Source organism: Aquarana catesbeiana, linkage group LG06 (genome assembly GCF_042186555.1).
Source record: "Aquarana catesbeiana isolate 2022-GZ linkage group LG06, ASM4218655v1, whole genome shotgun sequence".
Taxonomy (NCBI): Eukaryota; Metazoa; Chordata; class Amphibia; order Anura; family Ranidae; genus Aquarana; species Aquarana catesbeiana.
The window spans coordinates 333,703,612-333,727,392 of record NC_133329.1 but is presented as its reverse complement, the minus strand read 5'-3'; the positions used below and the strand labels follow the sequence as shown (position 1 = coordinate 333,727,392).

General features: G+C 41.6%; 1 protein-coding gene across 4 annotated transcripts in view; it reads right to left on the bottom strand.

Moving 5' to 3' along the window:
• The window catches only part of ATF2 (activating transcription factor 2), a 198,095-nt gene that overhangs the window by 112,659 nt on the left and 61,655 nt on the right, over positions 1-23,781 (bottom strand). For all 4 annotated transcript variants that reach the window (XM_073633852.1, XM_073633856.1, XM_073633853.1 and 1 more), the window contains one exon: positions 12,830-12,944. In XM_073633852.1, the coding sequence (XP_073489953.1) occupies positions 12,830-12,944 (115 nt within the window). The remainder of the gene's footprint in view (positions 1-12,829; positions 12,945-23,781) is intronic.

Genomic DNA, 23,781 nt, shown 5'->3' with positions numbered 1-23,781 from the left:
CAGTTTCTCCCATTCTTCTTTGCAGGACCTCTCAAGCTCCATTAGGTCGGATGGGGAGCGTTGGTGAACAGCCATTTTCAGATCTCTCCAGAGATGTTCAATCAGGTTAAATTTTGGGCTCTTACTGGGCCGCTCAAGGACATTCACAGAGTTGTCCCCTAGCTACTCATTTGTTGTCTTGGCTGTGTGCTTAGGGTCATTGTCCTGTTGGAAGATGAACCTTTGCCCCTGTCCAAGGTCCAGAGCGCTCTGGAGTAGGTTTCAGGGAGACATCAAGGATGTCTCTCTGTACATTGCTGCATTTATCTTTACCTCGATCCTGACTAGTCTCCCAGTTCCTGCCGTTGAAAAACATCCATGCAGCATGATGCTGCCACTGCCATGTTTCACTGTAGGGATGGTATTGGTCAGGTGATGAGCAGGGCCTGGTTCCTCCAAACATGACACTTGCCGTTCAAGCCAAAGAGTTTAATCTTGGTTTCATCAGACCAGAGAATTTTGTTTCTCATGGTCTGAGAGTCCTTCAGGTGCCTTTTGGCAAACTCCAGGTGAGCTGTCATGTGCCTTTTACTGAGGAGTGGCTTCTATCTGGCCACCATACAGGCCTGATTGGTAGAGTGCTGCAGAGATGACCGTTCTTCTGGAAGGTTCTCCTCTCTTCATAGAAAAACACTGGAGCTCTGTCAGAGTGACAATCAGGTTCTTGGTCACCTCCCAGACTAAGGCCCTTCTCCCCCAATCACTCAGTTTGGCTGGGCGGCCCACTCTAGGAAGAGTCCTGGTGGTTTCAAACTTCTTCCATTTACAAATGATGGAGGCCACTGTGCTCATTGGGACCTTTAATGCTGCAGACATTTTTCTGTACCCTTCCCCAGATCTGTGCCTCAATACAATCCTGTCTCCGAGGTCTACAGACAATTCCTTGCACTTCATGGTTGGGTTTATGCTCTGACACTGTTAACTTTGGGACCTTATACAGACAGGTATGTGGCAAATCATGTCCAATCAACTGAATTTACCACAGGTGGACTCCAATCAAGTTGTAGAAACATCCCAAGGATGATTAGTAGAAACAGGATGCACCTGAGCTCAATTTTGAGTGTCATGGTAAAGGCTTTGAATTTTTATGTACATGTGATTTTTTTCATTTTTTATTTTTACGAAATTTGCAAAGATTTCAAACAAACTTATTTCACGTTGTCATTATGTGGTATTGTTTGTAGAATTTTGAGGAAAATAATGAATTTAATCCATTTTGGAATGCTGTAACATAAAATGTGGAAAAAGTGAAGCACTGTGAATACTTTCCGGCTGCGCTGTAACTGGACTTCCTCCTTCTCCTCTGGGGCTTCCAAAGCTCAAGATGGCTCTTTGGAATATATCCGTTTGCCATGATTGGATCATTTTTCTCATAGTTATTGTATTTTATCAGATAAATTTGATTACTTTTCCTAATTTCTCATCTTATGAGGCATGAAACAAGTTCTTCTATAGTGGTATTCCCCCTTGCTCTAAACTGTGATTTGAATTTGGTTAATGTCTGTGGGTGAACCATGTCTAAACTTATATATATATATATATATATATAGTGACATTGGGGATTGTTCAGCTCAAGTGGATAGATGCGTTTTGGTGCAGTGAGTCCACATCAGATAGGCATTTATAGTTAAGGGCCTGGTAGCCGCGTTTATTAAAGGGAAAAACAAAACAAAAGTCCATCCAGGAATCCCACGCAGGGGTCCAAGTTTCAATTAAATACACAAAATCCAAATGAAAATGCTAGCCCACCTGGCTACTCTTCAGCAGTAATGCTGCTATAGGTACAGGCCTCTCAAATGAGCTGCTTGGATGCACACAGTCTTAGGCTCCTTGGCTGCACACAGCTTCAAGCCCTTCAACGCACACAGCTTCTGGCTCCCTGGACGCACACAGCTTCAAGCCCTTCAATGCACACAGCATCTATTCTCACACAGAGACACTTACTAGGCAGCCACTGCTCCAACTCCACCTTCCTCCACTCTCTTTCTGCTCTCACCAGCCCTTCGTTATATGGGCTGTGTGCACCTGGGGCTGGGGCTGTCCACAAGACCTGGACACAGGGTTGGAGATCCCGTCCCACCCAAGACTCTGAAGGATCGCCAAACTACAGAGCCCCATAAGGAACTAGCAAAACCTGGAGAAAACTGCCAGAGTAGTTTTCTCTGTTTCAAACGTATGCTCTGTAGCTCTGCACTCAGCTGATATGCAGACTCTGTGTCCACTTTAACCCCATTTTCATAGGGACAGAGCCTTGCTCTGCCACTATATTATATATATATATATATATATATATATATATATATATATATATATATATATATATACACACACACACACACATTTTTGTGAGATACTGCGTGTGTAATATATATATAAATATAATATAAATTGCTAATTGGGCCCAATTTGGACATTTTCACTTAGGGGTGTACTCACTTTTGTTGCCAGTGGTTTAGACATTAGTGGCCATGTGTTGAGTTATTTTGAGGGGACAGCAAATTTTGTACTGTTATACAAGCTGCACACTCACTACTTTACATGGCTGGCAACCATTCAAGGGTATTCAGGGTATTCCCTTTATCGCAGGGATAGAGAGGGTAAAAAAGAGGAGGGGTATGCCTGTATATAAAGAATAATGTACAAGTGAATGTGAGAGATGACATCACTAGGGGAGCTAGGGAGGTCCAAATGGATGAAACTAAGGGGAAAGTAATACTAGGAGTATGCTATAGGCCCCCTAACCCAAGGGAGGAGAGGGGAGATGGACCTCCTAAATTACAATTTGGATTAGCGGCAAGGATGGGAGGTGTCATCATAATGGGGGATTTTAATTAGCCAGACACAGACTGGGCGGAAGGAACCACGCATTCGTCTAAGGCTCACCAGTTCCTAAATGTCTTGCAGGACAATTTCATGGGTCAGATGGTAGATGCACCAACTAGAAACAAAGCGTTACTAGACTTACTGATTACCAACAATACAGACCTGATCATGGATGTGGAAATAAAGGGCAATTTAGGAAACAGCAATCGCAGGTCAATTAGCTTCAGTATAAATCACACAAATAGGAAACATAAGGGGAATACAAAGACCCTGAATTTCAAAAGAGCCAACTTCCCTAAACTACGAACCTTGCTAGAAGATATCAATTGGGATAAAATCTAAAGAACAAAGAACACGGAGGAGAGATGGGTTTGCTTTAAGAGCATATTAAATAAGGGCACTAGCCAGTGCATCCCATTTGGAAATAAATTTAAAAGAGTGAACAAAAGTCCTGGATGGCTTAACTCCAATGTAAAAATGCATATAAAAGCAAAGGAGAAGGCCTCAAAAAATACAAGGCTGAGGGATCATCATCAGCATTCAGACTTTACAAAGAATGCAAAAATGTAAGGATGCAATTAGAGCAGCTAAGATAGAACACAAAAGACAAAGTAAAAGAGGGAGCTCAGACCATATTGGCCCTATAAAGAATGAGGAAGGAAATCTGTTTACAAAGGATGGTGAGATGGCAAAGGTATTGAATTTATTCTTCTCCTCAGTATTCAGGAGGGAATCGGGTGGCTTCAGTAACCAAATCTGCAGTGTTTATCCTGACACATCACAGGAAGCACCCTCATGGCTAACAGCGGACAGAATTAGAAATAGACTTGAGAAACTTAACATTAAAAAATCACCGGGACCAGATAGCTTGCACCCGAGGGTCCTTAGGGAACTCAGTCAAGTAATTGCTAGACCATTGTTCTTAAATTTTACTGACAGTCTACTGACTGGAATGGTACCAGCTGATTGGAGAAAAGCCAATGTAGCACCAATATTTAAAAAAGGGCTAAAATACATCCCTGGGAATTACAGACCAGTTAGCCAACATCAATAGTATGCAAGCTCTTGGAGGGGATGATAAGAGACTATATACAAGATTCAAGTAATGAAAACTGTATCATTAGCAGTAATCAGCATGGATTCATGAAGAATCTTTCTTGCCAAACCAATCTATTAACCTTCTATGAGAAGGTGAGCTGCCATCTAGATAAGGGGAAGCCCGTAGACGTGGTGTATCTGGATTTTGCAAAAGAATTTGACACAGTTCCCCATAAACGTTTACTGTACAAAGTAAAGTCTGTTGGCATGGACCATAGGGTGAGTACATGGATTGAAACTGGCTACAAGGGTGAGTTCAGAGGGTGGTGATAAATGGGGGAGTACTCGGAATGGTCAGGGGTGGAAAGTGGGTTCTGTCCTGGGACCAATCCTATTTTAATTTGTTCATAAATGACCTGGAGGATGGGGTAAACAGTTCAATCTCTATATTTGTGGATGATACTAAGCTAAGTAGGGCAATAACTTCTCCGCAGGATGTGGAAACCTTGCAAGTAGATCTGAACAAATTAATGGGGTGGGAAGCTACATGGCAAATGAGGTTTAATGTGGAAAAATGTAAAATAATGTATTTGGGTGGCAAAAATTTGAATGCAATCTACTCACTGGGGGGAGAATCTCTGGGGGAATCAAGGATGGAAACCTGGGGGTCCTAGTAGATGATATGCTCAGCAATGGCATGCAATGCCAAGCTGCTGCTAACAAACAGAATATTGGCATGTATTAAAAAGGGGATTAACTCAAGAGATAAAGCGATAAATCTCCCACTCTATAAGACTCTGGGCCAGCCTCACCTGGAGTATGCGGTTTAGTTCTGGGCACCAGTCCTCAGGAAGGATGTGCTGGAAATGGAGCGAGTACAGAGAAAGGCAACAAAACGAATAAAGGGACTGGAGGATATTAGTTATGAAGAAAGATTGCGGGAACTGAACTTATTCTCTCTGGAGAAGAGACGCTTGAGAGGGGATATGATTTCAATTTACAAATACCATACTGGTGACCCCACAATAGGGATAAAAAACTTTTCCACGGAAGGGAGTTTAATAAGACACGTAGCCATTAAAATTAGAAGAAAAGAGGTTCAACCTTAAACTGCGTAGAGGGTTCTTTACTGTAAGAGCGGCAAGGATGTGGAATTCCCTTCCACAAGCGGAGGTTTCCGCGGGGAGCATCGATAGTTTCAAAAAACTATTATATATGCACTTGAACGACCACAACATACAGGGAAATACAATGTATTACTGACATTAAATCACACACACAGGTTGGACTTGATGGACTTGTGTCTTTTTTCAACCTCACCTACTATGTAACATTGTAGCAAAATGTAATTTCTTCAGTGTTGTCACATGAAGAGATATAATAAAATATTTACAAAAATGTGAGGGGTGTACTCACTTTTGTGAGAATATTATACACATATACACACATATATATATATATATATATATATATACACACACACACACACACACATATATATATACACACACACACATAGAGTAGGCTGCAATATATCTTACATTTTTGGTTTTGGGTTAAGTACCGATTTAAAAATGCAATCATTTAAACAATCAGTTTATTCACAGTTAATGATGCATTTAAATAAAGCGCAACAAATTATCTAAGTCAAACGGGAACAAATTTGTTCTGAATATCAGTTCAAACTGCAGTGATAAGAAAAAAAACAAGGACATACCACTAGAGGGCGAGCTTTACAAAGAAGAAAAAAGGTTGCCATGCATTGCCTCCAGATGAGGAAAATACACAAATAAAACACTTATTGCTGCTTCTGTAATCCAACTCAACAATACTGGATTTAATAACATAATGAAACCAGCAAAGAAACAAAAAAAAATTAGCACTAGGGTTAAACAAATTCAGGATAATGCGGCTAACACCCAATTTGTGATACCAATTCACCAAAAAAATATATATATATATATATACAGTGCAGTGCTGGATACCTCTCAACAAAATAAATATGCAAATAAATAAAACAAAAATTTGATTTGTCAATATTTCATAATAAAAAAAACAAAAAAAAAAACATACAATTATTAACTTCAAAACTGTTCTAAGTGCAATAATCCATAAAGTCCTTAATTAATAATGTAAAAAAAAGTCTAATTTCATAACAAAAGAAATATAATAATTCCCAGAAAGAATCTTCAGTAGTGTATAGATCACCATCTAGTGCCAACAGAAGTAGAATTCTGTGCTTATATACGGTAAATGAAATTATAGCCTCTTACTAAATACTGTGGACAATGTATAAAAAAAAGAATAGTCAACAGCGCTTGTCAAATAAATTCAGCATATACAGGTGTCTTCACCATCCAGTGCACATCACCAGTGTGTTCACACTTCATGCCAAGTAAGACTATCCAGCCTCTTGCCCCACAGTATGGACTATTAGGAGAAATGGTCATAAGCGCTTCAGATGCAATGGGATCTCCCCAAACCACAACTCATCTGACCATCCATGGCAGCAGCAGTTAACAGCACCAAGTGAGAAAGCAATAAACACATATCATAGCATAGTATGTTCCAAACGTAACTTCTTTATTCCAGCAAACATGTACACTTACAAAAGTAGAAGTTCCACAGCAGCTACACAACATAGGATGCCGTTTAAGCCAGGCGGTTTCTGAAAGTTGAATGCCAGCTGGCGGATAACGTGATGTCAGGTCTGAGCCACACCCAAAGTGCTTCATCAGGAAATTAGGTCTGCGGGGGTGGGCCCCGGGGTGTATCCGGCAGCAGGGACAAAAAGAGTCCTGCCCCAGGGACATCCGAGAAAGCCTCAAAGGGGTAAAATAGACCCTACGCAGAAATTTGACCTGTAAAAATTTGTCTCTGGAAGAGATGACGAGCTTGAGACCCTGTTGCAGACAGTCTTCCCAGTCCTCTTTATCCAGACAAGGAACATCTTTCTAAATTTCCCACAAGCGCTCTATCTTAGGGGAGTTGACACAGAGCAGCGCACCATACAGGGAGGATAGAGATTTTTTTTAGATCTCCCTGGACCAGCAGCTTTTTAATAGGTTAACCCTGGAGAATGGGTGGTTGTTGAAATTGTGAAAAAGAGAGAGAAAGACACAGGTGCCTCTGAGTAAACATTGTCATTTTTAATGGAAGAGGGTGCATTAAAAACTCACATTAGAGATATCTGTATGAAGGCACAAGAATGTCCAATGGCTCGCACTGTTACCATGTCTCGCTAGTCCAGATGGAGCTGGCGTCCAGTCCAGCAGGAATCTTTGGAACTCGAGCGTGTCCAAACAGAGGGTTGCAACGCAGCTGGGAAATGAAGGAGAGGGCTGGAGCGCAGCGCAGAGCGGGATGGCGTCACGGATGGAAATTGTGCCCTGGCCGCGTGCTGCAGCTAAAAATACCAAAACAACATCTCTCTTGGCAAGTGGAAAAGACGGGAAAGCTGAGGGAAGGGTAGCAAGAACCCAGAAGGCATTATATCAGCCAATGTCTTGACACCATACCTCACCCATATTTGAGGGTCAGGGATAAAGCGAAAATGGGGGAGAGTAGGATTCCCCCATCATCCAAACTCTACGCATAGCCTGTGCAGAATCCTGGACTGTATCACATGCTCTGGGCTTCCTATACACTCTATTATGAACCATTTAACTATTAAAGTTTCACTAAACCCACATCATAAAAATAAAAACTTTCTATTACATGCTGTTCATACTCACTCAGTCACTATGAGATTTCTTTTCTGTATTCTGCAAAAAACCTGATTGATTACGCTGCTCTCTATCTCCACCTTCTGTTCATATCCCCAATTCAGCTAGGGATTTTGCAGCTGTTGTGGCAACACTGCACATGATCAGTTTTCAGCGAGTTTCTATGCTGAGCATTTCCTCCCGATCACATCTGAGCAGCCCATGTGACTACAGAGTCACACATGCGAGTGTATACACAGTGGTAAATGATAGCCCACTCCCTCCTCCTCCTCTTCCATGCCCACTAACCAGCTAAGCAGAATGTGGGTGGGATATTACATATAGATTAATGGTGGCTTTAACTCGCTCTTATTTTAAGACACAGACTGGAGGGGCATGACACAGCCTGTGACTGGCAGAAATCCAACCCACACCTACATTTCCACAAAATAATAAAGATTTGATATATATTTGTATAACAATTTAAAACAGTTTATTGATATTATTTATTTTTACTCTGTATTCCAAAGGCTGTTATTATTTGGAACATGTGACCAGCAGCAGAGGACTAGAAGCTTCCCCTGCTTATATTTCCCTGCAGACAGGCTTGGGAAAGATCTGGGTCATGTGACAGCTCTATATCGATTAAATACAGTGCAATCATCCATATACAGAAAGAGAAGGGATAATGTAAATTAAACAGTGAGTGTTTAGTATTACTTTAGCGGTCCATACCGTGGGGTAAGAGGCTAATAGTCTTACATGGAATTAAGTGCTAACACACTGGTGATGTGCACTGGATGGTGAAGACACCTGTATATGCTGAATTTATTTAACAAGTGATGATGTGCATTGTTTTTTTTTTTTATACATTGTCCACATTATTTGGTAAGAGGCTCTTATTTCACTTATAAGTACGGAATTCTACTTCTGTTGGCACTGGATGGTAAATTTATACTACTGAAGATTTTTTCCCGGGAATTCTTACTATATTTCTTTTGTTGAGAAGGCTCTAGAGATGCACTGTATATTTATTAGTAATACAACGAGCATCACTGCAAAGAAGCACTCTGCAGCCAATCATATCTGCAAAAGCCAACTGCAATATTAGCTAAGAATGAAGTTTTACCAGAAAATGACTTACTAAAGTGGTGTTTTAGATTAGCTGTGAAAAGGAATACCTCCTTGCTACAGACTCCAATTTCTAAAAACTAAATTCCCTGTGTCTCATTAACCCTAAATGCAACTGGGGACAATAACCAATACATTATTTGTACGCCAACGGTGGACTTGGATTTCATGGACACAAGTTTCAAAGTGAGCTCTTGGCACGATTCAGTGTTTCATTGAGTTGGTAAGTTTAATACTGATGATCTCTTAGAAAAGCATTTGCATCCTATTACACTGCTCAAAAAACACACTCTTATGCCTCGTACACACGATCAGACATTCCGACAACAAAATCCATTTTTTTTTTTCCAACGGATGTTGGCTCAAACTTGTCTTGCATACAAACGGTCACACAAAGTTGGTCAGAAATTCCAAACGAGAAAAATGAAGTTCAATAGCCAGTGCGGATCTTCTGCTTGATTCCGAGCATGCGTGGAACTTTGTGCATCGGAATTGTGTACACACAATCGGAATTTACAACGGATTTTGTTGTGGGAAAATTTGAGAACTAGATCTCAAATTTTGTGCAACGGAAATTCCAATGGAAACTGTCTGATGGAGCCTAAACACGGTCGGCATTTCCGACAAAAGGCTCCCATCGAACATTTTTGGTCAGAAAATCTGACCGTGTGTACGGGGCATAAGAACCTGGGCCTGCATGTAGCCCTTTCCATCCTAAACAGCAGCCAAGAGTCATGGCAATATCAGGTGTACTTACACAGACAAAGCAGATCAAGCTTGAAAGAATAGCGCTTTTAGCCCAGAGCTGTGAGGATTTGGCATTGCTGTTCCCAGTACAGGATAAGGTGAGTATACAGAACAAAGGATTAGTATAGTGTATAGGCTTAGCTTAGGGTTGTTTAGTTGATGTTGGAGTCAGGGATTAGGGAGTATAGGCTACATTTTATTGTTAGGGTTAAAGGCTAATTTTATTTAAAAAGTAATAAATGCACATTATTCATTATTATTTTTCACACAGGAGCCTGCAAAGCATTGCACCTGCGATCAGTAAATCGCTGGTGCAATGCCAGGCTTTTGCATACTAGTCTTCCAGCTGTAGAGGTACAGGGGTGGGGTTTTGGGTAACAATATGTTACACTATAATAATAGGGGTATGTAACATGCTGAAAAGGTGGCGTTAGCACTGAGTCCTGACCTCAACCTGAAAGAACACCTTTTGGATGAATTGGAGCGGAGACTGCGAGCCAGGCCTTCTCATTCATTGCATGACCTCACAAATGTGCTTCTGGAAGAATGGTCAAACATTCCCATAGACACACTCCTAAACCTTGTGGACAGCCTTCCCAGAAGAGTTAAAGCTGTTATAGCTGCAAAAGGTGGGCTAAGTCAACATTGAATCCTACGGACTAAGGCTGGGATGCCATTAAAGTTTATGTGCGTGTAAAGGCAGGTGTCCCAATACTTTTGGTAATATAGTGTATGTCAAAGTAATTGAGTCCAAAATGTTGGTCACCGCAGTTACTGTGAAAGAGAATCCCTATAACCAGGCAGGGGATAGTAGCTGCAATTTATATTTAATATACAAACAATAGAATATACAAATCATACAATAAAGACATACAGTAAAGCACAATAATAACGTGAGGATAGCTGTATTTAACTACTCCTTTTCATTTATACAAACAGCTTTCCCTACATATTCACTTTTTGAAATCATTGGTTGATAGTTGTCTTCATGTGTCATATACCAATATATGTACTTTATGTACTGTATATATTGCATTGTAACATAAGTTGCTCTAGGGAATATAAATGTTAACATGAGCATCACAAGCTTCGGATAGCTTCCCTTTTCTCTTTGTGGCACATGAGCCAGCTATGCAGAAGTAAGAGGAGACATTAACAGCAACACCATGTTCACTTGCTATGGAGGTAAAATGTGAAAATATGACTCTCATAAAACTGTGGGCGACTCCATCCATGTTGAAATATTCAGGGGTGCGGAATCTGAAGCAGGAGTCAACTTTATAATTACAGAAAACTCCTAACACAACATACAGTATTATTCAATTATGCCAATTTTCAGTAGTTTTCCAATTTCAACAGTGGGAAACACCTTTGTTTTAGGAATTCTGGTCAAAGGCAGAGTCGTGACCCTTGGACCTCCACTAGTTCAGCTGTTTAATATGGGTTTTGAGCAACAAAGAGTGAATTTAGTGGCTTCTACAATGAAAGTTGCAATATACAGAAAAAAAAATTGAGCAGTTCTAAAACTTTCTAGCCCCTACAAGTTATTTTACATCGTTAAAGTCCAAGGGTGGTCACTCCTGCCCAGGGGAAACAGGGCATCTGCCCAGGCTCGCCTTTGTTGAGGGGCCCAAAGCAGCTGCCCCTGGTCTACACAGGCAAAAGCTGCTCCAAGCCACGGACATGCAGTAAGTTACATCTGCTCTTCTGCAGCCCCACTCTGACGTTATTTAGCTCACCCTATGAATGTGCTCAGTTTTGAAAGGGGGAGGAGGGGGGATTGATGCCAGAAGAATGTTTATTGATGGGGGTGAGCTCCAAGCTGGAATCTGGGGGGAGGAGAGTTTTGTACTTGGGAAGGGGGGGACTTGGATGTACACAGCTCAGCCCTAAACCCTGCACTCCATACACAGCTCACTCCTAAAACCCTACATTCCGTACACAGCTCACCTCTAAACCCTGCACTTCGTACACAGCTCACCCCTAAACCCTGCACTCCGTACACAGTTCGCCCCTAAAGCCTGCACTCCGTACACAGCTCCCCCCTAAACCTTGCACTCCGTACACAGCTCACCCCTAAACCTTGCACTCCGTACACAGCTCACCCCTAAACCCTGCACTCCGTACACAGCTCACCCCTCAATACTGCACTCCGTACACAGCTCACCCCTAAATCCTACACTCCGTACACAGCTCATCCCATTCTGTACATAGCTCACCTTTCAATCCTGCACTCTGTACATAGCTCACCCCTTAACCCTGCACTCTGTACATAGCTCACCCCTCCACACTGTTCTACTACAGGTGGCATATCTAGTCATTTATTTCTGACAGCCTGTCCTCAGGGATACTGCTTCTATTGGGCTCTGTTCCTAGCTGCACTCAGTTAACCTTCATAGCTGTGTGTGCTCTGCTCATTGCTAATAGCAAGTTCTAGGAATTTTCTGTCTATTGGCGGCTCCCTTCACCTCTCCAGTCCATGGTGTGCAGGCAATAAGGAGATGATGTGCTGTAACCTTCAGCAACCAATCAGTGAGCGGTATTTATGTGCTGTGACCTCTAGCAACCAATAAGTGTTAATGATGCACAGTAAGCTAGCAACCAATCACTGAGCAGTAATAAATGTGCAGTAACCACTAGCAACCAATCACTAAACAGTAATAATGTGCAGTAATCTCTAGCAACCAGTGAGCGGTAAACATGTAACCTCTAGCAACCAATCAGTGAGCGGTAAGCATTTAGCCTCTAGCAACCAATCAGTGAGCAGTAAGCATGTTACCTCTAGCAACCAATGAGTGAGCAGAAAATATGTAAACTCTAGCAACCAGTCAGTGAGCGGTGAGGATGTGCAGTAGCCTCTAGCAACCAATCGGTTAGCAGAAATGCTGTGCTATAACCTCTAGCAACTGATCGATGAGTCATAAGGTCTGTGGTAACCTCTAGCATCCAGTCAATGAGCAGTAATGATATGCTGTAACAACTGACAACCAACTGCAATTGCTGCCTGACCTGACCCTGGGGGGGCCCAAAGCAAATGTTTTTCCAGGGTCCAATCAATTTTAAAGACGGCCCTGCTCCTGCCTTTCAGAACGTCCTCCAACAATGAGCTTTCACCCTCACATGATGCAATGTAAAGCCCCTTTAGGAAAGAAAATTTCTTAGGCTGGAGAAGGTCTTCAAGTATACTTATACGCAAAAATATGTTTTCTAATCTTGAATACGTAGAAAAGAAAGTAATGGTAATATGAGATGAACACAAGGGAAATGAAAAAGTATACAATGAATAGTCCACTACACATATCTACACATCAACACTACTAGGAGAATCCACACACATGCAGACTTACTGGGACTGAAGCAGGTATGTGTACATTGGAATTGGTGATTGAGGCAGGAATAGCAACAGGCATGGTTTGTCCATTAGGTAGATGTAACAAGAGAGGAAAAGGACCTGGAACTGGTCTGAGGATAGAAAAAAAAGCAGGGTTCTCACCTTAAAAACAAGCTAACCACAGGCATGAGAAATAAAGGGAAAAATAGAAACATATATGTTGTGGCCATTTATGCAAGGCAAAAAAAAAAGGGTGTTAATCAAAAGGTAACTATTCGTTATATTTTTGTAGTGTAAAGCTGATAATAAAACAAAACTCCCCTTCATTTTCAATTCACTTTTTTCACTGTTTTCATAAAAGCGAGACAATTAGAATCCTATGTTGCTCAAATGCTATGTTGCCCAAATCGCCTGTAATAAGTGTGAGTTTTACATTACCAACTCAAAGAAAGCTTTTCTTTTATTGCCAATATAAATGTTTTTTTTTTTTGTCGATTTTAAAATACAGTAATCTTTTTGCATTGCATGTTGTGACTATACAATGCAAGCAGTTACACAACAAGACTCATTTCAAAAAGTAATAATGTTGCTCCCATTCAGAAATGCGACTTTGTAATGCAAAATTAATTTTTGCATTAAAATGTCTGTTTTAAAGTGAAAACAGGGATTGGCAAGTCAAGATAGCTATGGTTTGCTCTGACAACATTCTAAAAGAAGCTGTACATTGACTATGCCCTCACTTTGCTACACCGGCGCTGATGAACAGAGAGACCCTGCTCAGCATGCTGGACATTCCATAAGGGTACTGATTTGCAATGCTGTGATTGCACACTCCCTTTTTACTAAAATGGCACAGCAGCTGCAAAACACGTCCCTGCCAGGGTAAAATAGGGGCTATCAAAGGTGTTCCTACCTTCTGTTGATGGAAAGTGCTGTTGATATAACCTTTATTACTGTGAAGCCAGATACTAAAAAAACCTTCAAGAAGTGGACATTGTATATCCTAAATGTGGACCTAACCTCAGAGCTATTTGTTTGGTTATGTGGATACATGCTAAGTAATGTATCCCTGTAACATCTGCAGGTGTTTATTACAACTCTAATACCCTGTACACACGATCGGACATTCCGACAACAAAATCCTAGGATTTTTTCCGACGGATGTTGGCTCAAACTTGTCTTGCATACACACGGTCACACAAAGTTGTCGGAAAATCCAATCGTTCTGAACGCCGTGACGTAAAACACGTATATCGGGACTATAAACGGGGCAGTAGCCAATAGCTTTCGTCTCTTAGTTTATTCTGAGAATGCGTGGCACTTTGTGCGTCGGATTTCTGTACACACAATCAGAATTTCCGACAACGGATTTTGTTGTCGGAAAATTTTATAGCAAGCTCTCAAACTTTGTGTGTCGGAAATTCCTATGGAAAATGTGTGATGGAGCCTACACACGGTCGGAATTTCCGACAACAAGGTCCTATCACACATTTTCCATCGGAAAATCCTATCGTGTGTACAGGGCATTAGGCTAGCCATACATGCATAGATCTCTCTCTCTAATAAATTTGTCCATCCACGCTATACAGCATGGATGGAATAGCCTCCCCTGCAAACACTTCTGCCTAGCAGCACTTGGATCATTGGTTCGAACTCCATCCACGGCACTACCTGCCTGGAGTTTGCATGTTCTCCCTGTGTCTGCGTGGCCCCATCTCTGTTTAGGCATCATACAGGGTCAGCATCTGCTAACATGTAAATTCTGGTACCACCTCCTTTATGTTCTCTGCTGTGAGTACACAGTTTGTCTCACACAGATTAGCAATTATAGCCACCTCTCACCTTGTGAGCTACAGGAAAGTATGTGAGAACAGGAATCCCTTGGGAAGAAGAGATGAAGTGTTTGCTGATATAATTCTCCTGAGTTGCTCCTAGACAGCCTAGGCACAATCACTTATACGATGCTCAGGGACAGCTTTTTAATTTCAAAACACACCTTTTTTTTAAAATCTGTTCACAGTGTGATTGATTTACTAAAGGCGTATAGACTCTTTACCTATTATTGGTGAATGAGGTGAAGTGATACTGTCTTCAATCATCCAATCATGTAAGACCAAAAAGCCTGTTTTTATTACTTTTCCTATATGTAATTTGGTAATCTTTTGCAAGCTGAATTTTTACTTGGCGTTGCCTCATTCATTGACCCAAGTAAAAATTCATGTTGCAAAGTAGACATGCTCTATGTGCCTTTAGTACATCAACCTCAAAGTCTTCTCCCTGAAATCACTACCTTTAACTTTATGATATTTAGTCTCCACTGTCTACAGAGTGCTGCGTTGTATTTTAATGCTAGAACCCTACATAATTATTTTCAGTGCCAAACTTAAACGCTAAAAGGCCGATTTACATCTGTTGTGTGTTATTACATACACTTTATTTAACATTATTCCCAGCGTCGCCATGAGGCAGTCCATTCATTTTGATTTGGATTGCATGCACACTATAATGCAGGTTTCTATAGCAATGTTTTAACTGTAGCGCACTACAACGCTCAGGGCGGTTCAAATCTAGGGGTTATGGCACGCTTAAATGCATAGGCATTTTACTGCGCTTGCTAGGTATGTTTGGTTGCCATTCAAGAACCACACTATATTTTATGCATTACTGTAACATACAGATTTGAATTCAGCCTATGCCTATAAAAACCCCAAAATTATACCTTAAAGCTGAAGTTTAGCTTTTTTGGGGGGGATACAGCACAATACATACTAGTCATGTATAATGATATACATCTCTTTACCTGCAGGCAGCTACAAAACTCCTCCCTTCTGTGCCTCCTCATAGCCGCCCGATACTGTCCTGAGCCACTATCTTCGGCGCTGTAAAAGTTAACGGCAGCCGCTGCTACAGAGAAAAGTTGCAACACTCCTCCGCCCCCTTGCTCTCTTTCTCTGCTATTAACATAATTTGTATTACTGCAATCTGAATTTCATGAATGGGCAGTGTAATCCTATTATTCAACTACTCCACCACCCATCTATCACCCAGAATTCAATGCATTTTGGGAGACGTCTACCAGCAATATGAATAGTGGGGAGGGAAGAATGGGGCAGGAAAGTGGTGCAACTTTTCTCTGTAGCAGAGGCTGAAGTTAACTCTCAACGTGTCATAAGATAGCTGCTTAGGACAGTACCCAGTAGTTCTGAAGAGGCAAAGCAGGAAAAAATTTTAGCAGACGCAGTAGCCAGCAGGTAATGGGATGCAAATCATTATACATAACTAATATGTATGATGCTGTATCCAAAAAACAATTATACTAAATGTCACCTTTAAGATTTAACCACAACCCAACATTAAACCATTTAGCTAACCTTTAAAAGCTGTATTAAACCCAAAACAAAAAATGTAACATATTGTAGCTTACCAATCATTAGATGTGTCGGCTGCATTTGTTTTCTTTTATAGGCTTTTTCCCATCTGTTTTCACCTGGTGATCCACCCATTAACCCACTGTATTAGAGTTTATTTGAAGGTTTTAAATAAATAAAAGTTGGTACATTGTAAACATCGCTGTCAGTAGTAAATGGCTGTCTCAACCCAGTAACTGCTACAGCTGCAGGACAGCTTGTTCTGTTGAAAGACAACAGACTTCCTGGCCAGATCACCAAGTGAGAATAAAGAAAAAGAAGGCTAAAAAGAACACGAATGCAGTCATCACATCTAAGAATAGGCAAGCTTCAATATAATAAAATGTTTGCTTTTAAATGTGAGGGTCAATTTAAAGTAGAAGTTCAGCCAAAAACAAGACCCCCCGTGTTAGCGGTAAACCGGCGCTAGTTTTATTGGCACTTTAGTGGCGCTTTTAACCCCCGCTAGGGGCTGAAGAAAGGGTTAAATGCCCCAGAAAAGCGCCTCTGCCAAAGCGCTTTTCAGGCGCTTCGGCAGCACTGCCCATTTATTTCAATGGGCAGAGGAGCTGGAGGAGCTCCAAAGATGCTGCTTGCAGGACTTTTTCTAACATCCTGCAAGTGCACCACTCTAGTCTGAAAGCACTCGGGCTCTAACACTGGGGCTGCAGGGGAGGCGTTTTTTTCAGGTGCTTTACAGGCGCTTTTTTTTAGCCCTTTAGCGCCTGAAAAACACCTCAGTGTGAAAGGGGTCTAAATCTACTCACAGCCACATTCTAAAACGAATCTATCTAGCCCTGTAAAGCAAAAATTTCTATAGATACCTTTTCTGCAGCCGCTCCGGTCCCATGCTGAGCTGTCAGCAGCGGCTTCTATGCGTAGGCATGTGCAGAGGAGGCAGCCAACAATGGAAGCCCCATAGTAACTCTATAGGTGACGTCACTTCCCAGGAATTTCCCAGCTGGGTCGGCTGTCTCCTGCACACACCATCTGCCGCTGGAGACTGGACCCGATCTGCTTCAGAAAAGGTATGTATAGCATTTTTTTTTTTTTTAATAACTTTTTATTTCTATTCACAAAGAAAAAAAAACATACATCTTGCATAAACATACATTTAGACATCAGGAAGAGATGCAGTGTAAAAGAAACATAAATAAAATAAAATGTAAAGATCCTGTCACCAGCAAATGTGCAAAACAAGGGACAGGGCAGGGGGGTCTGCCCACCCACCAGGGGGTGTACTACTCGGAGAACCTGGTGAAGATTTGTGGAATATGTAATATAGCACAAGACAGCAGCTATATTACAGCAATTTTTGCTTTATGGGGTTAGGTATAATGGGGTTAGGTATATTAGTTTTAGAATGTGGCTACAAATAGATTTAGTTTTTGACTGAACTTCTTTTCTTTTCTTTATTGCAAAAAAATATTCCATTCTGATAACATGGTAATGGTAATTTAGTATATGAATTCCATTTTTTTTCACACTCCTTTATGTTTTTTGTTCACATTTACATGCAGACCAAGCCCCCCAGAAAACATTACAGTGCCAGGGCATCTTGAGCAGTTGCAACTACAGTTTAAAAAAAAAAGAAAGCATTTAAATAAAAGATGATCTCTAAAGGGAACCCCAGCAGCGTTATAGGTTGTCCCAAATGCAGTCACAATCATTTTTGTTGGACAGCTTATCCTTCATGTAAATGTGAATATAATATACTGTAAATAAATAAAGACATATGAAAAGAAAAAAGAATCAAATCCTAAAACGGTCATTTCGCCCATATGCGCTTACTTTTCCTTCACTCATGTGCACATGCGACAGCTGGCTGAGCACCAGTGTGGTTCCATAGGAGAGAGTTCTAAGCCATGTGTAAGCTCTGACCACACTGATCTGAAGCTTCCACAGGCTTATTATCTTCACTACTGTGGGCAATCAGAGGGGAAGGGGAGTCAAGGGAAGGTTAGCATTACCCCTGAGTGAGGTAAGCTCTTAAAGTGGAGTTCCAACCCAAAAAAAAAAAAAAAATAAAAAAAAAACATTTGGAGAAAATTTTTTTTTTTTTTACTCACCTCTAAATGCCTTTTGCTAGGGGGGGTCCCTCGTAGTCTGCCTCCTTCGGTGCCTGGGCTCCTGACGTCACTTCCCTCGGCGCAGGAAGGGAGATTGCCTCTCTCCCCTCCCTCTTGTCAATCATCTGAGACACGTGACCGGTCCCAGATGATTGCGGGGCCAGTGACAGCGCGCAGCTTGCGCATGCGCAGTGGGTGCCCGGCTGTGAAGCCACAACCAGGCGCCCACAGTTAGAATGCCGGCACCGCTGAGTGGAGGGGGGGGACGAGCGGGGCTTCGATCCCCCGCATCGCTGGACCCTGCGACAGGTAAGTGTCCAATTAAAAGTCAGCAGCTGCAGTATTTGTAGCTGCTGACTTTTAATTTTTTTTTTTTTTTTTTAAATTGGAACCCCACTTTAAGGTAATCTATTGTTTTACCTTGCGAGGACAAAGCCGAAGTTCACTTTAACCTTAACACATAATCTTAACCCTTGACACTAAACTAACATAACCTAACTGATGCCATAACACTGAATTATTATTTAAGTAGAGATAATAGACAAAGGATTGTAAAGTTTACCTGAAAGTAATTTTTTCATGTGACTTTCACATTTTTACTTTCCTGCTTTTTCATATTTTCATGATGGTATTTCATATGCAGAGTTGTAGATTCTCCCTCTAGTGGCTATTTGTATATCAGGCAGTGAAATAATCATCTTTGCTGGGTGACTGCTGAGACAAAATCAGTTACAAGATAAGCTATCTAGATTGTATTGTGTTTAGCAAGTCAGAGGTCTGAGCAGACACAATGACTCGCTTTAGGATACAAATTGCAATTACTATGTTGGGTTACTAAGTGGGAAGTACATCATACAGTATATATGTAACAAGCAAATATGGCTGCCTTCATGTATAATTAAAAGCTCACTGATTTTGTGATTATTTAGGCCTCATTCACACAAGAGCTGAAACCCACACAACAGCCTTTCTCAACCTTTCCAACACAAAGGAAGCCTTGGGATACGTTTCTAGGGGGAACCCCTGCTAAAAATAACTATATCTACAGTTCATGATACATTAGTGCAGGGGTCTCCAAGCTTTTCCAAACTCTCCAAACAGGGGGCCAGTTTACTGTCCTTCAGACTTTTGGGGAACTGGACTATTGGAAACAGAAAAGGTCCTGACATCAGTGGGAGAAAACAATATCCTGTCTTTTAGGTCAGTGGGAGATTTGTCCCCATCATTGGAGTAATTGGGCCCAATTGTTGGTATCATTGGGAGGAATTGTGCCCATCATCTGGGTCATAGGGGAGGAATTGTGCCCTTTTACTGGTCCCAGTGTGGGGGGAATTATGCCCCATTGTTGGTATCCATGAATGAAATAGTGCCCCAAGGGCCGGAAGAAAAGGGCTGCAGTCTGGCCCCCTAACCGCAGTTTAGAGACCACTGCATTAGTGTGATGGTCAGTGGGAAGAATGCTCCTTACACTTGTTGTCATTAGGAAGAATTACCCCCTTACAGATAGCTAAAAAGATCAATAGTGTCAGTGGGAACTTATCTGAGAGGCAGAAATTGCTCATTGCTCAAGGAACCCCTAGCAACCTCTGAAGGAACCCTAGGGATCCATGGAACCATGGCTGAGAAACCCTGCCCTACAACATAAATGAGGCAGTTGCTTGTGTGGCTGGAGCTATGTGCGGGTAGCCTATGTAAGTAGATGCAGTGACTTTCATGACACAGCTGCCATCCTAATTTGATAGATGTGCAGGGGTGGGTAAAGCAGCCCCAGATGCACATGGTGTGCATTTAGGGCCATGCACCGCTTCCTGCTGTATCTGTACAGCTGCTGCATATGCATTCACTTACATAAGACCTCCTGCTCTCTAGCTCCCTCATCACCTCCTCCCATGCTCGTCTCCAGGACCTTTCCCATCCTATGGAACTCCCTACACCAATCTATCCAACTATCTCCTACTCTGTATGGTTTTAGATGATCCCTGAAAACCCAAATCTCTTCAGAGAAGCCTATTCTGCCTCCACCTAACAACTGTACTTTTATTTTCTCCATCAGCTCACCCCCACAGTTATTACCTTTTGTATCACTTGACCCTTCCCTCTTAGATTGTAAGCTCTAACAAGCAGGGCCCGCTGATTCCTCCTATACTAATTGTATTGTAAGTGTGCCGTCTTGCCCTAATGTTGTAAAGCGCTGCGCAAACTGTTAGCGCTATACAAATTCTGTATAATAATAATAGGCTGCCAGCACACAGCTCCAGGCACATAAACAAACACCTCATTCATAATGTACAGGTCTTAGTGTCCGTGTGAATGAGGCCTAGAATTTAAATTAATTTTGCTTGGAATTTTGTTTGAAGTGCATAAGTGTCCTGGTTATGGTACTGGTAATGTCATAGGTTCTGAAATTCTCTAGTCAGTCTTGTAATTCTCATGCATTTTTTAAACTGCACAGCCAGACAGGTGACACATAGCTCTAGATTAAGTAATTCAGCTTTCTGGTTCAGCAGACATAACAAGCAGTAATACTAAACACAAAGTGATCATCCTTTTTAAAGGAAACCTCTAGACTTTTTAGTAGATTAAGTATTAATATAATCAACCTAAAGTGAATATTGGCCAAAACTATTTTTTTGGATAATGTATGTAAGGGGTAACATTTCTGTCAGGCTTTTATTATTGTGTCCCTGTTTGAAATATTCCCCTTACAGAATTAAGGGAAAATCTACCCTGAAGAGCAAACTGAAGTAATTAAAAACCTGGCAGTGGATTCCACTCTTCCCCACTCAACTAAAAGCAGGATTAGCTATCTGTGTCCTTGACGGAGATATTGCTCCTTACCTACTGTCTCTGTGATCACATAGGAAGTAAGGGAAGACAACAATACCCCCTTTCCTCAAAGTTTAGTCTTACGTTCCCCTGTAATGTAAATGCAAGTAATCCTACAAGTGTGTCTTAATGCTATAAAAAAATGTTTTCTGCGTATATATGGACATTTTTATGAACATGAGTGCAGCCACACCTACCGGTCTCATATCCTGTCCGTTATTACTACATAGCAGGGATTTACAGTGATTCTGGCTTACTCTTCTCCTCTCTCTCAATGCAAGCCTATGGGGAGATTTAAAACAGGTGCATACAGTATCTGGTGCAGCTGAGCATAGTAATCAATCAGCTTTAAACTTATTTGTTCACTTAGGCCTCATGCACACTGAAGCTGATCAACTGACATTTTTGGGAGTTTTTTTTTTTTTTTTTGTTTTTAACAGCCCTTAAACTACCCTCTATGCTATCCTATGTGTCCATGCACACATGGATGCTTATTGAGGTTTATCAGCAGGGGAGTTTATGGGCTGTTGTCTAAACGCCCCAAAATTGCATTCAAGAGCAGTTCTTCTGACCCCAAAAAAAACACATAAAAACGTGCTTTTATCAGCGTTTTTTTCATTGCAGAGCTGAATGTAAACTGGATGTAATTTAAAAAACACCCAAAAATGCTGAAAAACATGCATAAACGCGCTTAAAAAACACTGTTAAAAGCACGTTTTTAAAGCAGCATTTTCCTGCCAATAATTCGACATCCAGAAAGACTATTTTAAACGTCCTGTGTGCATGTAGCCTAAGGCTCGGTTCACACTGGGGCAACACGACTTCAGCGCGACTTTGCACGGCGACTTCGACGCGACTTCGACGCGACTTCGACGCGACTTCGACGCGACTTTAGCAAATTACAAGGCGACTTGAAGTCGCCTGCATGACAGGCGACTTCGCCTGTGGCCAATCAGCTCTCTGGGAGGGAGGGGGGGAGGGAGGGGTTTTCCCTGCAAAGTCGCTTGACTTTACAGAGAGATCCGACTTGGAGGCGACTTCCATTGATTTCTATGGTACAGGTCGCCTACCAAGTCGGATCCAAGTAGTACAGGGAGTACGCTCTGAAGTCGGAGCGACTTCAGTAGTGTCATTTAAGACGCTCCCATTCACTCTCATGTGAATCTCTTTCTGGGGCGACTTGGGGCGACTTGAGGGGCGACAAGTCGGATCCCAAGTCGTCCCAGTGTGAACCGAGCCTTAAGCTTTGACAATAAAGCCTAGAAGCTGATTGGTTACTATGCACAGCTGCAGCAAATTCTGTGTGCACCAGTTGTAGTAAATCTCCCACTATAAGTCTGCATGGATTGGCTAATATTCTCTTAACTCACCAGATCTTCAGCAAGGATACAGACAGCCACTAGAAGGAGAACTTAAAAAGCTGTGTATAAAATACCGCCATGAATAAACTAAGCAGCAAGTACCTACAAATGTGAGTCACCTTAAGAATTACTTTCAGGTAAACAAGTCAAAATGCGATATATTCAAAGCAGATCCCCCTTAACAAGGGGAGCGTCTTTTAGTGAAGAAGTTGGACCTCCTTCCGGCTAAAACATATTGAGAGGCAGGGCTTTGTAGCAAACCACCAATTATCAGAATGTATAATGTTTGGATTCTGTGACATCTCAAAAATGTACTCAGGCGTAAAATTCCGTGTAACACCTAATTTATGCCCAACTGATACAGCTGCACATACAGTAAAGTTTTGGGTTGCATAGCCTGTTTTTTTCTCATATACAAGAAAAATTCACTGTAGCAATGAAAGGTAATTCAGTGAAAGTTCATTACCATATTCAGCTGAAAGAGACTATCCCTGGATCTGGATAATGCTGGCATTGCTGGTGGTCCTCTGAAAAGTCACTTGTGCTAGGCCTAGCCACGGAATGGCAGTCATACTGGACACATGCGCCAAGCTCTGCTCTATGACCGGGACCAGGGGCATTCATGACATTTCAGAACACAGCAGGCTGGGGCAATGACAAGGTACATTTGCCCAGATCAGTAGTCATCAGTGCAAGAGTATTTCTGGCCCCTTTTGTTTTTTGGAGGGGACTGTATATTTTGGCCCTATCCCAAAGGCATTTGAAAAGGCAAGTAGCCCATACAAGAGGTGAAGCCAGTGTATAAGTTAAGAGTTTAGTGTTAACTCAAACTGGAGCTTGAACAAGCCGAAGTCCAGCAGCACTGGGGTTTTTAATTGCCTTACATAAATGATTAGGATAGATTTTGTTCAAAACCATGATTATTCTTAAAACAGTCTAATGACACAAAACAGTACTACTAAAATTGGAATGTTCACCCAGTTTATCTTCCCAAGTGCAGCATTTGAAATTTGAATGAAAGAACCAATCCCAACTTTTTAATGTTGTCTGCGTCCCCATGTGGAAGTTTTCTCCTCACTTCTCGTCAATACGACAAGAACAGGAAGTAAAGGAAAAATCAGGTGTCAGAACAGGAAGTATTGGAAATTGCCCCCAATGGGGACACAGACAGCTGGGGAGATTCACTTCCTGCTCAGGAGATAGGTGTCAGGACAGGAAGAGATACAGAATTTCCTCAACAGTTACCAGTGAAAAAAGGACAGAACTCTCTGTAAGATATAGCTCTTTTTACTGCAAACAGCAACC